This window comes from Lemur catta, chromosome 2, assembly GCF_020740605.2.
Source record: "Lemur catta isolate mLemCat1 chromosome 2, mLemCat1.pri, whole genome shotgun sequence".
Classification (NCBI taxonomy): Eukaryota; Metazoa; Chordata; class Mammalia; order Primates; family Lemuridae; genus Lemur; species Lemur catta.
Window position 1 is genome coordinate 84,112,824 of NC_059129.1, and position 14,871 is coordinate 84,127,694.

The window sequence follows — 14,871 nt, forward strand, 5'->3', positions numbered from 1 at the left end:
AGTACACATTTTATTATCTGTCCTGGAAGGAGTTGCACTGGTAAAATGTAGGCAAACTGTGACATATTGTATAGTACATTGTGAATTCCTGATTATAAAAGGTCCAACAATACAAACATTTTAAAAATATTACAATGTTCTTATAGTTAAAAAGAAGTGTTAAGTAAGTATAAAGTGAGCACATTGTTTTTCTGTGGCCTTCCCTGTTCCTTATGTTTGTGCTGCTTTCTGTGGGACTCATCTTCCCCTTTGTAACATTTTCAGATGTCTGCTGGTTCGGGCTTGAGTGGGATATCTCCCAGTACTATTTGCGCTTAATTTGGGGACCACTGAAATGATGACTTTGTTCCCTTTCCCCTAGTCCACTTATATCCAACAATACCTAAGCTGGTAGGCCTGGGCTCAGGTGGCCTTTCCCCCAGGCTGGGCCTTCTCATTGGATGTGCCTCTGTGTGCCCCCCCCCCCCCCGCCCCCTGTAGCCGCAACCTTACCCTACACCACAGTCTTTATCTGCAAAGACTGAGTCGGACTGAGTGAATGGGGCCTTGGCTGCCACTGTGGAAAGATCGCCAGTGCCTCCATTTCAGCTTGGAGCCTATCACGTTTGTCAGAACTGTCACTTTTTATATTTTCCAGTTCATTGTGCACGAATTGTAATGAGACAGTTACAAAAACTAGAAAACTGACATAGGGTTTCCTTCTTTTCTGACAGACTGAAGCTCTTAAAAGAATGCTGTTAGTTGAATTTCTTCAGACTAATTTGCAATTAACTATTCAAAAATAACTCAGTATCCACAAAATGGAAAACCCTACAACAAAACAATGACACCTCTATCTAGTGTTCACGACTGAAAGCATATTAACAATATACAAAACTTCCTCCCAAATGATATTAAGGCTGATACCCTTTGTTTTCCCACCCAGCTTAGGTCTTGCTTAGCAGGGATGCAGGCTTTCTTTAACCTTCTTTTGTCTCACAAAGTAGCTTTGCTTCAGGTTGCTGAGATGTGTTTATGGCCAAGACTGAATGGTGATTCTGAAGTAAGGGAGGGGCCCCTATCTCGCCACACTCAACATATCTGAGGTTGTGGCACTCACAAACTGAAGACTTGAATTTTTTAGAATAGTTTTGGAGATAGCACTTAATAAAGCACTTGAGAACCAAAAAACTCAGTTCAATGAAATTCAACACAATGCACAAGCCTGAGGTAATGACCAAGAAGAGGATGAAGATCGTTTTCTCAGTGGGTTTGGAGATGAAGCAGTCCACAGTGTTGGGACAAGGCTTCAAATCACACTTCATAAGGTAGGGAACACTGAAGCCATCATACAGCTTATAAAATAAAACAAGGAAGCCAATTTCAAAACCGGTTTTAACAATGAGGCTGATAAGATAGGTGTACCATAGGCCCCCGTCCATTGTACCTGGGCTGACATAGAGTTTCTTTCTGTGCCTGTTCTCTCTACCTTCACGGTAGGCCACATGTAGAACCACCAGAAGCGAAGGTGTGGAGACCATGATCAGCTGTAAGGCCCACAGTCTGACCTGGGATATAGGGAAGAAGTAGTCAAAACACACATTTTCACAACCAGGCTGTCTAATGTTGCACTCAAACTCTTTCTGCTCATCTTTCCACACGTGCTCTGCTGCCACCATGTAGACCAGCAAACGAAAGATGAACACGACAGCCAGCCAAATCCGCCCAATCCCGGTTGAGTATTTATTTACTCCACTCAGGAGGTCTCTGAGGAACATCCAACTCATGGCTTAGGCTCAAAAAATTGCAAGACTCTGCAAAAGAAAACAATTTCACATGATTCACTTATTTGTATTCTATTGATCATTTCTACTGTTTTATTTGAGGGATTATGGAAGATAAACTCCAATTTCTGCATTGTAACAACTCTGAATGTTGTAGGCTCTCTAAGAATCCCATAAGCTACACTCACTTTCAAACAAGATGATGGACCAGTCCACAGACATAATTTATCCTGTGCCTACTCTAATTTAAAATTTGGTTGATCATCCCACACACACAATACCTTATTTTCAAACAATTCTGTGGTTGGCAAGATCTTTCTAGTTTATTGCTTCCCTCTAAAGGTGAATGGGTTATGTTTCCGATCTGGAAAGAATTAGACATGAATCGCAAAGTGACCCTGGTACCTTGAGATGTCCTTCACATGCCAGGTTGTTGAAGTTGTGGTCTGTACTCACTTTCTCTAATTTGTTAATGCCTTAAGAGTTATTCGCTACCCCTACCTACCTCCTCTCAGTTCCCATATCAGCAGCTGAGCTTGCCTGTAATTTGATAGTGAAAAATGAAGCTCTCCAATATGAACTTCCTTCAACTCATACTCCCTTACCCTCCAGACTGACAGTCGTGCTTTGTTGCCTGGGTTAGAGTGCAGTGGTGTCATCATAGCTCACCGCAACCTCAAACTGCTGGACTCAAGCCATCTTCCTACCTCAGCCAGAAGTAGTAGCTGGGGTTACAGCGAGTACCTGGGATTACAGTTGTATGCCACCATGCCTGGTTAATTTTTCTATTTTTTGTAGAGGTGGGGTCTCACTATTGCTCAGTCTGGTCTTGAATTCCTGGTCTCAAACAATCCTCCCACTTTGGCCTCCCAAAATGCTGGGATTACAGGCATGAACCACCATGCCTGGCCCTAAGTTACCTTCTTTACCCAGTTTGGAAAGAAAGGTCTCTCTCTTCTTACCTCAAAATAATCATTCCAGCTCTACATCCCATTCTTGATCTATCCATTTTCCCTGTTCTATAGTCTGTATCTTCAACCTCCACCATCCCCTTCCTGTCAGCATATAAATATGCTTAAGTGTTGTCTGTTTGAGGGGAGGAAAATCTTCATAGCTTATGTTTCTGACAATCTCTCTTTATCCTTTATTTCTATAATACTTCAACTGTTATTTACTCTCAACTCACTGAGTCTAGTTTTTCTGCTCATCATTATACTTAACCTTTCATGCTAAAGTTAGCACCCAACTACCAAATCTTCTGGACCCTTTGGATTTTATTTAATTTTTCTGTGACATTTGTCACTGTTTCCTGCCCTGTGTTCCCAGAGTGCTCTCAGCCTTGAGTCCATACTGCTCTACTTTCTCTTCCTGTTCTGCTTCTCTTGATTGATCCATCTTAGTTTTCTTTGTCCAGCTCTTAAAAGTTCTGTCCTCTGCTGTTGTCTCACACTGTGTGCTCTCCCTGGAGAATATCATTCATTCCCGTGGATTCCAGTATTTCTTCCAGGTTCTTGACTCTCAAATCTTTGGCTCCTCCCCAGACCTCCGTATCTCACTGCCTCCTGATTGTCATCTACATGTCCCACAGGCACTCCAAACTTTGATACATCTACAGCTGAATTATTATCTTCACTGCCCTTTCATTTCATTGTCTTACTGAATGCATCACCAACACCTAAACACCCAAGTCAGAAATCTAGGATTCATCCTAGACTCCTCTCTCACAGTCCTTTTTAAATTGCCCACCAAGTTCTTTGGATTCCTCCTGAGTCTCTCTCAAATTCATCTCCAAGTCACTGCTGAAATCCCTCTCACCTATACCGCCCTCCCACTACTTTCTGTTCTCAGTCTCATCATCTGCTCCCCTCCCCTCCTGGTGCATCCCCAGTGCTGTTTAATTCTCTCGTACACCTCTCTCCATCTCTTGCTGTTTTCCCTATAAAAGCTATTGAGAATCTGGGGAGCCTTCTTTTTCATTTCAGTGACATTGTCTTTCTAGCACTGCCTGTTTCCATATTATCTTATCATTGGACTCCATGGGATGTGCCCTGATTTATTTTTTGTTGTTTTTGGGCTCATCGTATGATCAGCATTCTGTTCTGTGCTTTTGAGTTGATCTCTTGCAACCACCCTGAAAGGTGGTTTTGTTTTTTGTCTTTTTGTGTGTTTTATGGTGGTGGTGGTTTTGTTCTTTCAAATGAGAAAGCAGACTCTGAAGGCACGTTCCTAAGGTCATAACGTAAGATGCAGAGCAGAGTTCAAGTTTATTTGCATTGCTCCAAAAGAGGGTTTCTCACTACTGGCACCATTGACATTTTGGGTTGGGTAATTCTTTGTTTCAGCAGCTGTCCCATGCATTGCAAGGTGCTTAGCAGCATCTCCTGCCCCTAGCAGCTAGATGCCAGTGGCAAACTCCTTCCTCACCATTTGTGACAACTAAAAATGTCTCCAGATATTTCCAAAGAGAGGGGACAAAAATCTCCCTAGTTGAGAACCACTGCTTTTAACTTTCTACCATAACCAGTAGATGTGGGCTAGAACTCCAGGACTGGCCCTGTTTTACTTTGTGATTTCTCAGGTGAAAACCTTGCCTTTTTCAGGTCCTGTTTCCTATTACAAAAATTAATTACTTCTTGTTTCTTCCATAGACTCAGCCAAAAGAGAATCATGGCAATGATAGTGTGAAGGGAAACCAAGGGGTTAAGAAACTTGGGATATTATTACAACAGCACACCTGTCAGAGAACATCACATTATCTCTTACAGAGGGAACAATATGGAGCAAGCCCACAAGCTAGAGTGCTGAGAAGATAAATGAAGGTTAAGAGGTATTTTCAGGGAAAACAAAGACGTGTACACAATGCCGTATTCAGTAGGGAATGAATACTTCAATGTCCTTGGTTTTCAGAACACAAACAAAATTACATTAAATAAAAAGGATTCTTAAATCCACCTCAAAGGCTAATGTCTTCATGAATTATTAAAAGAAAGCCCCAAAGATTAAAAAGAAAAAAAAGTATTGTGTTTCCCTATGACATATGTCATTGTGCATTGTCCTTATTCAAGAAGATATTTATGTAATGTTCTAAAACGTTGGAAAGTACCTGGTTGGACATTTTAGAGAAGGGAGGAAGGTAAGAGACTATGTTACTAAAAGAAAATCAGTAGGAAAGTGACTGATCTTTGAATAGAATCAGAGGACTGATGTCATCATGCATCAGCATTATGACTTTCATTTGACTGATAAGTGCCCATCTTGTTTTCAAACTTTTTGCTGATGGAAAGACAATGGATATTCTGGTGGTGGAGCGATGTTTTAATGTTAGTTCCCTTTCAACCAAGGTGGATAAGAGCTTAGGCATAATGTTAGACTCTGTGGGATCAAGTCCAAGCTTATCTGTGATGGTGATGGTAATGGTACCTACCTCAGAGGGTGTGTGAGGTTTCCACGAGTTAATATGAGTAAAGCCCTCAAAGAAGGGTCTGACATGTGGTAGGTGCTCAGTAGGAATTATCATTATTATTTTCTTATTTTGCCATTGAAAACATTAAATACATTTTTTCTCTAGTTCTGTTCCTGTGAAGGTGGACAATAGTCAGGAATCTTCATATAATAGACCTTTAAGCATTTGAAATCAGTGAAGTCATTAGCACAATGTTTTTAATCTCTTAACAATAATTCCAGATTTTCTCCTTATTTTTAATAAGAGCTCTTCATTTTTCCCTTTCTTTAAATAGCCAAGGATCACTTCTAGTTTTTTAAAAGTTCCACTTACCAATTCTAATGTACCAGTTTTCCTATGACTTTCTCCTTTCTCTTAAGAAGTAGCAGAAATTTAGTTTGGAAAAGTCAATTAATCAAACATTTCAGAAAGTAAAATGTTCAATATTCCCAATATCAGGAATAATTTTGGAAAGTTGCAAATTTTCCCCAAACATTTCACCTACATTAAAAGTACATGTGGGGATAAGATGCTGGAACAATTGGATTTCCACATGCAAAGGAATAATATTGGATCCCAACCTCAGACCATTTATAAAAATTAATTCAAAATGGATCTATGACCTAAATATAAGAGCCACAGCCTGGGCACAGGGGCTCCTGCCTGTAACCCTAGCACTTTGGGTGGCCAAGATGGGAGGATCACTTGAGGCCAGGAGTGTGAGACAAGCCTGGGCAACATAGCAAGACTCCATCTCTACAAAAAATGAAAAGGAAAACAACAAATTATCTGGGTGTGATGGCATGCATCTATAGTTCCAGCTACTCAGGGGGCTGAGGCAGAAGAGTTTCTCGAGCCCAGGAGTTCAAGGAGTACGATGACACCACTGCACCGTAGACTGGACAACAGAGTGAAACCTGGTCTCAAAAAAAAAAAAAAAAAAGCTAAAACTATAAAACTTTTAAAAGAAAATATAGGGGTAACTTTTCATAACTTTGAGTTTGGTGATAGATTCTTAGATGTGACACCAAAAGCATGGGCAGCAACTAAAAAATAGATGAATTGGACTTTATCAAAAAATTAAAAACTTGTGCATCAAAGAACATTAGAAAGTTCCAGGAAGTAAAAAGGAAGGAAATAAAAAGACAATCTATAAAATGAGAGAAAATATTTGTAAATCATATATCTAATAAGGGTTTAATATCCAGAATATATAAAAACTACTAAAGCTCAACAGCAGTTTCACTTCTAAGGTATATACCCTCCAAAATTGAAAACAGAGTCTTAAACAGATGTTTGTGTGCTAATGTTCAGTGCAGCATTATTTTCAATAGCTGACAAGTGGAAGCAACAAAAGTGTCCATCAACAGATGAATGGATAAACAAAATGTAGTATATACGTACAATGGAATATTATTCAACCATATGAAGGAATAAAGTTCTGATACATGCAATAACATGGATGAACCTTGAAGCCTTTGTGTTAAGTGAAAGAAGCCAGAGACAAAAGAATGAATATTGTATGATTCCATTTACATGAAGTATCTAGAACAGGAGATTCATGGAGACACAAAGTAGATTATAGGTTACCAAGGACTAGAAGGAAGGGAGAATGGGGAGTTATTGCTCAATTGTTACAAAGTTTCTGTTTGGGGCAATAAAAGTTTTGGAAATAGTGGTGATAATTGTACAACACAGTGAATGTAATTAATGCCACCAAATTGTACACTTAAAAACAATTAAAATGGCAAATTTATGTTATATACAGTTCACCATAATAAAAAAGTGTGTGGGAGGACTATAAGGAGACAATAGGGGCCTGTATAACCTGAATATTTAAAGAAAACAGTGTATTTAGGGAGTAGAGATAAGGACAAAAGAAAGAACAAAATATTAACAATATTTTTCTGCATTATTCACATTTGTTACAATAAGAATGTATAATACAAAATTAAATCTGAAAAAAAGTAAACCTAATAAAAAAGAAATACTAAGAAACCAGACAGCCATCACTTTCATATGTGTGTGCTTTTTTAACCATTGAAGAAAGCTGTTTATTCAATAAATGTTTACAAATCAAGCCAATAATATACATCTGGAAGGTTTCCATGTAGGAAAAATCATATGATGAATCCTTTAAAATCTTTTTTGCCTTTACTTGCATGTTAGTGACTCTTCAAATTATGTATCTCCAGTGTAGACCCCTCATCTTTGACCTTCAGCTGCCTCCTGTCATCTCCACTAGGATGTCATCTCATAAACTTATTTATTTGTTTTTAGAGACAGGGTCTTGTTCTAACTCCCAGGTTGGAGTACAGTGGCATGACCACAGCTCATTGCAACCTTGAATTTCTGGGCTCAAGTGATCCTCCTGCCTCAGCCTCCCAAGCAGCTGAGACTTACAGGTGCATGCCACCACACCCACCCTCATAAACCCGAAATATCCAAAAGTGAACTCTTGCTGGTACTTACTCACCTTCTGCCCCCCACCCAAAGCACTGATCCTCTCCAGTACTCAGGAAATTGCACCACCATCCACCCAAGTGTTGAAGTCAGAAACTTGGAAGTCATTCATCATCTTTCTCTCTGGCCTAAACCACACATTCAATCTACATTCAAGGCCAAAGTTTTTACCTTTCAATACACTCCAAAACTTTTCACTCTTTTTGCCTGCACTGCCACTATCTTAATCCAAGCCATCTTCATCTCCTGCCTGAAACACCATAATAGCTTCCTATCTGCCACTCCTTTTCTCATTCCTGGCCCCCTCCAACCCATTATCCATCCCATAACCAGAGTAACATTTAAAATGGAGACAACATAGTCTCATTTCTCTACTTAAAGCCATACCATGGCTTTCCACTGCATTTGGGGTAGAAAGAAAAAGGCCAAATACTTACCTGGACAACAAAGGTCTGTGTAGTGATGTCCTTACCTGTCTCTCCAACCTTATCCTGTACTCCAAAGTACACTGCATTTAAAGATGCTGTCTCCTTCTTTCAGTTTCTCCTTTAGGCCCCTAAATCTATTCTGTTTTTTCCCACCTGCAATGCTCTTTTTCCCTTCACCTGAATCAGAGTGGCTTCCCTTGACCCCATCAATCTAAATTAGGTCTTTCTTGATATTCTTGTTCATAATACTGGCTTCTTTTCCTTCATGCCATTTATAAGTTGTAATCACATACTTATTTATATGATTCATATCTGTACAGGCTGCCATGTTCTTTAAGAGAAGGGTCTACGGTTGCCAGATTGAGCAAATAAAAATGTAGGATGCCCAGTAAAATTTGAATTTCAGAGAAACAACATATAATGTTATAGTATAAGTGTGCCATCCTATTCAAGGTGACTTATACTAAAGAATTATTCATTGTTTATCTGAAATTCAAATTTAATTGAATTTAGGATTCAGAAACTTCCCTAGAAACACTCAGCAACCTCAACCATTCTTTCTCTTATACTCTCAGTCTCTCTGGTCTCTGCCTGAATTAAGTGTCTCTCCATTTTCCATTAAACTTGGCTCCTAGCTGAAACTGAGATACAGAACATTTTGCCTCTTCTCTGCAAGAAAAGTAAATGGAAGAAGTCTCCAGACTCCCTCCTAAGAGCCATTCTGCACTCAGCTGCTAGATTAAAATGCTATTTTTATCTTGTTATTTCTCTGCTCAGGAATTTACTATGGCTTCTGTAATACCTGTGGAATGAATGTCAAATTCCCACCTTGACATTCAAGATCCTGCCTAATCTTACACCCTTCTGTCTACCAATGGTCATCAGCACCCATTTTGGTCAGCTGGTTCATCCTCCCCACCCATCACCTTGTCTCCCCACCTCAGGCCCTCACGTTATTCCCATCTCCACGCTCTTACTCATGCTGCTCCTCCTTCTTCTCTGTCCTCAAGCCCTACCACCTCCTTGCAGTCTTCCAAATTGTGATTTTTCTCTCTTCAGATTCTGTAACCCCTAAACCTTAGCATATATTTTAGCACTTGAAAATATAACATCTTAACTAGCCTCAGTTGTATTTTTTCCTCTCCAAAGAAGCTTATATGTTGCTTGGAGTCAAAGACCATGTTTTCTGTTCATTTTGTATCCTCCAAAGTGCTTAGAATAAAGTAGCTGCTCGGTAAATAATTATTAACTAAATTTAGCTAAAGAAGGAGAAAAGTTGATCCTCATGTGAAATATTGGCTCTAATCTCTTTGCTCTTTGCCATAGAATAAATCACTCATATAGTCTTTAAGGCCCTTAACTCTCCCTATTGAGCACACTAAGAAAATTTAGCTAAAAGATGACAAATTAAAGTAATTTTCATGTTTCTTTGCTGTCATAGCTTATAATATTTATGGTTAGTTAGAAAATATCCATTCATTTCTATTTTCTCAAATAATTTAAATGTTAAACTTACAGCAATGAGTAGTTTTCATTATGTGCCTCAATATTGATTCGAATGTTTCATAATTTTATTAAAAATGGAATATGTCTGGGAAATGGAGACAGGGTGTGTGACATAGTGCATGCATGTGCTATGGGGATAAGTCAGAATCCTCCAGTAGCAATTACTGACTAATTGTTCTAAGCCTCCTCTTCGCAGTAGATACGTGGCTAATCCTCAGAATGGGGATTTTGGAGTCGAAGAATTGTGTAAATGCAAAGTTTGAAATAACTATTCCTATATTACAGGATTCAAACCAAATTAAAATCTAGAGGAAATAAATTTATACATGCCAAATTCTATTCTCTTAGAAGGAACTTGCATTAGTATAGCTTTAGTAAGTTCCTCTGAGGCACTTAGGATAGCACCTGGAGCATAATAAATATCAACAATTTAAATAACATCATCATCAAACCCGTAAAATTTAAAGGATCCCCAAAAACTCAGCCAAAAAGCTTCCACCACCTAGTCCAAAGTTTTACTAACTGATGAAGAGAAATTAAGAATATAATCACAGGCCTCCATAAAGTACAACATTCTGGAGTGAGAGCATAATCAGACTAAATTAAGTAACTCAGACTTTGGAGACAAATACCTCCTTTGAGTGTGAAAAGAGTAAAGGCCATTATGGGAAAGTATTATTAGGCATTTGTAGAAGAAATTCGTCCCAAAGAGATCATCTGTCATGTATTCCTGGGATATACCTGGGATAACCTGGCAAATGCTAGATCTAATCATAGCAACCAGAGAGCATCTGAGTAAAGTGGCTAGTAAATGAAAAAACAGGTAGAAGCAAATCAACCGTCTGTTCCTGTGACTACTATAATGACATGGCAGCAAAGGATAAAAAGAGTAGAGAGCTATGTGAAGTATAGAGGAATAGAAACTACATAGATCTTCTCAGTGTCTACATAGTTCTATACCCAGAGGAAAGACTATAATGAACAACTAAATATTCAATACTCTTCTGCAACCAAGGATGCTGAATTTTCTGGGACAACTGCTGCGGCAAACATGCTAAGCATTGTCAGAGCTAGTGAGAATGTGTGCAGGTCTTTAGGTTCAGAAAATGAGTCACAGTAACGACATTATAGGAGTAGGGATAGTTAATTCATCTGGCTTTTCTATATAATGGATTAAATGTCCCTAACTATTATTTGATTCTCATTACTCCAATTTACCAAGCAACCTTCTGAGTAGTAATTTTCTTGCTGAGATTCCTTAAGCTGTGTAAGGACACTCTCTTGAGATTAGATACAATCCCAGTTACTGGAGATGCACTTTATAAATCAGGCTCCCCTGGGCTTGGCTAACATGGATGAATCCCTTAGGGCAGACTGAACTCTGTGTAAACTAGACACCTGAGTTTCTGACCTTTTGTCACTGAGCACCAGTCCCTGACTGTTGTGACACTGTTGAGAACCTTGTTGAACAACCCACCTATTCTTCTCTTACTGCAGGATGGGCCTTTGCCAGCCACTCCAGTGACTTCTCTCCCCACACAGTTGGCTTCCAGGAGGGAAGAGAGGCAAGGCCATGCTACCAAATGCCCTCTCTGTATTCTGAATGAGCACAAGTACTGTCCAAAAAGCCCTTTGCACTACCAGGAGCCAGAGAACTGCTTCGTAATTATCAAAACATGCTGTTTTGAAACTTGTGTTTGAGGGACACTGGATTTCCAACTGCCTTGCAGACTGGCAGTGACAATTCCTGAAAAAGCCATCAGCCTTTATACCCAGCCGCTTTCACCTGTTAGTAATAATAACACCTATCCTTGGCCAGCACTTGACCATTTCTGATGCATTTCCCAGCATCTCATCCAACCCTTACTTTCATCCTAGGTAATGAGCACTGTGTGTGGTACAACTCCCAATTTAGTAAGAAAGAAACTGAAACTCAGGTAGGCGACTCATCAGAGACTCCCAGTAAGTCGGCAGCAAATCCAGCAGTAGACCTACACAGCTGGTCTCCACTCCCCCTGGAGCACTCAGTTCTCTGATCCATTCATAGGTCTGTCCTACCTTGCACACAAATCATTTAACCCCTGAAGAAAAGAGTTTCCTCTCCTGGGCTTCTCTCCACCTCTGAGTCCTGTTGTACCTGCTGGCACTTACAGACCCTTTAACTCCCTGTTTGCATACAAGGCATTTTCTCTTTTGGAGATGGCTATTTGGAAAATCCCTAAAAAAATGTTTCTCAAACCCAGAATCTGTGGCCCCCTGAGGATTTGTTGTTATATTCGTAAGGGTCTACAGGAAGCTTAGGTGTGCATTATTGTTTCTATGATTTTAAAAAACAAGCGCAAAAAACCAGAAATGGTGAATGACCAGCCCATAACCAAAGGCTGCCACAAAATTCCAGCATTTACACACTCCTATTTATGAGGGTTCAGCAAACTGCATAGCCCTCAGGCCACATCCAGTAAATGAGTTTTTTTGAGACACAGCCATGCCAATATGATTACCATTTTCAATGGCTGCTTTCACACTACAACTGCAGAGTTGAGTAGTTGTGACAGAGACAGCATAGACCTCAAAGCCTAAAATATTTACTATCTGGCCCTTTACACAAAACATTTACATTGTGCTTAAAATCCTGTTGAAACCCAGTACCGGATTCTTAATTATCTCAGCCTATGAGAAGCACACGATGGTTGTGCTCCACAGAATGCCAAATGAATCCACAATGGATGGGTGTGCAGCATAAACGAAGCCAGCTCGTAGTTGGAATGGAAACGAGTGGTGGACAAGAACCAAGTCATCACTTGGCCCACGGAACTGCAGGCCCAGCTTCAAAGAATTGGGCTTCTAGAAGCAGTCAGCAACCAATTCTCTTAGTGAGTAGTAATTTAGTTTCAGCAAAATGATAACCTTTGTCTGTTATACTTTAATTTTAATTATTTTATTGGTTTTTAATGTTTGATTTTTTCTTTGTAAATATAGATATATAAGAGCCAGAAGTCTAAGAATTTTATGTCTAGTTTTAGGTTTTATACATGTAAATGACAATATGCTGAAAAAATAAATTTTAATACTAGGAATCCATGAGAAACACTGAGTAGAAAGTATAGTACCCACATAGGCTGATACATGTGCACACATACCACTTGCAAGGTATCTGAGTTTCCTGAATAGGCATTGCCTTTTTTAGATGATCCCCAGTAGAAGCAGTGCTAAAGTTGCCCTCAATCCACACGGAAGGGGCTCTGAAAAGTCCTGTGCTGCTCCACGCCCCCTCATCCTGTTCATTCACACTGGCCCACAAGCTCTGTGCTCAGGCCCTGTGCGCTCCTTGGCCACAGCTTCCAAAAGCCCTCAAGTCAATCACACATTCCAAATGGGCAACTTTACTTCCCAGCAGCTTACCCAGAAAGGGCATCTGTGATGCGAAACAAAAATAAATGGGAGTATGTGAAAGTTTGTAGTAATTTGGATTACTTCTCTCACTGAAACTTTTCAAGAAGAAATAATAACTACTCAATTACAAGAAATGAAATTTTACCATTAAATAGACAAATCCTATTATAAGATAAATAAGCTTAACCCACCTCTTGACACAGATGTGGAGATTTAGAAGAGATCCAGTTGGTTACTCACTTGATTGAAAAAAGCATAAGTTGATTATAGTATTTCCCTGAGAGCGAACGAGTGCTTTAAGCCCAGGAAAATGGAGTTTAGCGGTTTCCAAGGGAGTGTAAGGCAAACAGGTGTAACCTGATCATTTGTTTGGCTCATAACTTAGATGAGAATTGTCGGATCTCTGCTGTTTACAGTATACATTGAAAGAGAACTGGAACCGGAAAAAAAAATCCGAACTCACATGTACGCAGTTCATTGAGTATTCCTTTTTATAAAACCTTGCTACCATCCACAGAAAGAAGCTGGAGCAATGAGAGAGAGTGTTTCATCTCTTCAAATGATTTTCTTAAGGTTTTTTTCAAAGCAATCTATAAAAATATAATAGACAAAAGAACAATTTAAGTCATTTGTCTTTGATGAGCTGAATTTAATGTTACTTCATATGTCCTATTCTTAGACATCCAGGAAGTAAAAAGGCCTAGTTTTTGTGTTAATGTTTTTTATAAATATATATTATTATGAAAAAAAAAATCTAACAATTCAGGAGTAAAGTAAAAAATCGCTTTTCCCAACCCAGGGATCACTGGTAACAGACATTTTCTACGTATATAAAAAATAGATGAGAGAGAAAGGTTTAAAGTACTTTATCTTTTTATGGAACCACTTCTAGGCTTGAGATTGTCTAAAATTAAAGATATATAGAAATGAAAACAAAATTATTTCCTCTTGAAATGAGAATAGCTTAGAAACAGAATTTTACTGTTGGAAATGACATTAGATGCCATAAAATTTAATACTTTCATTTTAGAAATGAGGAGACAGAACTGCAGAGAGGTCTCAGAGCCAGCATAGCAAGCATAGAAAAGAGCTAGGGTTGAAACCGAAGCCTCAGAGCTCTTTCCTTTACACTGTGATATTCACATGTGCAGACCTTGTGAGTTTCAGTGCAGGTTCTCTCTGGTTGCTCTTAATGTTCAAGACTTTTGAAATTATTCTGTATATACATATATTCAATCCAGAATTCAAAGAGTACAATTTATTTTTTTAACCATCAATTTATGTTATTAGTTAGTAATTTATATTACTAGGTAATTACTAAATATACTTTCTCCCTACCCAATAAAGTAAATCTTGTTTTGTTTTTACAGAGATCCCAGGATCCCAGAGTATGGATCTAGCTCCCAAAGGGTTGCTATCTCGGTAAGACCCCCAAAGCCTTGTGTATAGAATTGTTCATCCCTTTCAATTTCCATTCATTTGTTTATTATTAGCACTCACTAAACTTTATCCATGACCTTAAAACATTACCTGTTTGTACCTTCTGTTTTGAACAGTGGGGCTGACGTCATTTGTCCCTGGGACAACCTTGAAGGTGACCATATTGAATCCTGGGGCACTGTTGATTCAGGGGATTCCATCCTTTGGATAATGTCAGCACTAACCCAAACAAAGGTGGCATGCAATGATCCAGTATGGCAGAGGTGTATTTTTCTAGACAAAGATTCCTCAAGGATCTTGTAGTATCTCACATAGAAGCTGGAGGAAGGAGAAATTTCCAGGGATAGGAAGAAATCAAGAAAGGTTCTACAGAAAGGCAGGGTACAAGTTGGATCTTTATAGAATGAGGGGCATGATCATGGGTGTGTTCTCCTAC

The 14,871-nt window shown here is 39.1% G+C and overlaps 1 protein-coding gene across 2 annotated transcripts; it reads right to left on the reverse strand.

Moving 5' to 3' along the window:
* Positions 1-462: 462 nt before the first annotated feature.
* GJB7 (gap junction protein beta 7) lies at positions 463-13,294 on the reverse strand. Of its 2 annotated transcripts, none has more exons than XM_045543984.1 (2): positions 13,187-13,294; positions 463-1,793 (listed from the first exon to the last, which is right to left on the reverse strand). In XM_045543984.1, exon 2 carries the CDS (start codon positions 1,764-1,766, stop codon positions 960-962), a length of 807 nt encoding a protein of 268 aa, XP_045399940.1. In that variant the 5' UTR covers positions 1,767-1,793; positions 13,187-13,294; the 3' UTR covers positions 463-959. The 2 variants fall into 2 exon arrangements, with proteins under 2 accessions (XP_045399940.1, XP_045399941.1); XM_045543985.1 differs by lacking the exon at positions 13,187-13,294 and adding an exon at positions 13,005-13,018.
* Between the last annotated feature and the right edge of the window lie 1,577 nt (positions 13,295-14,871).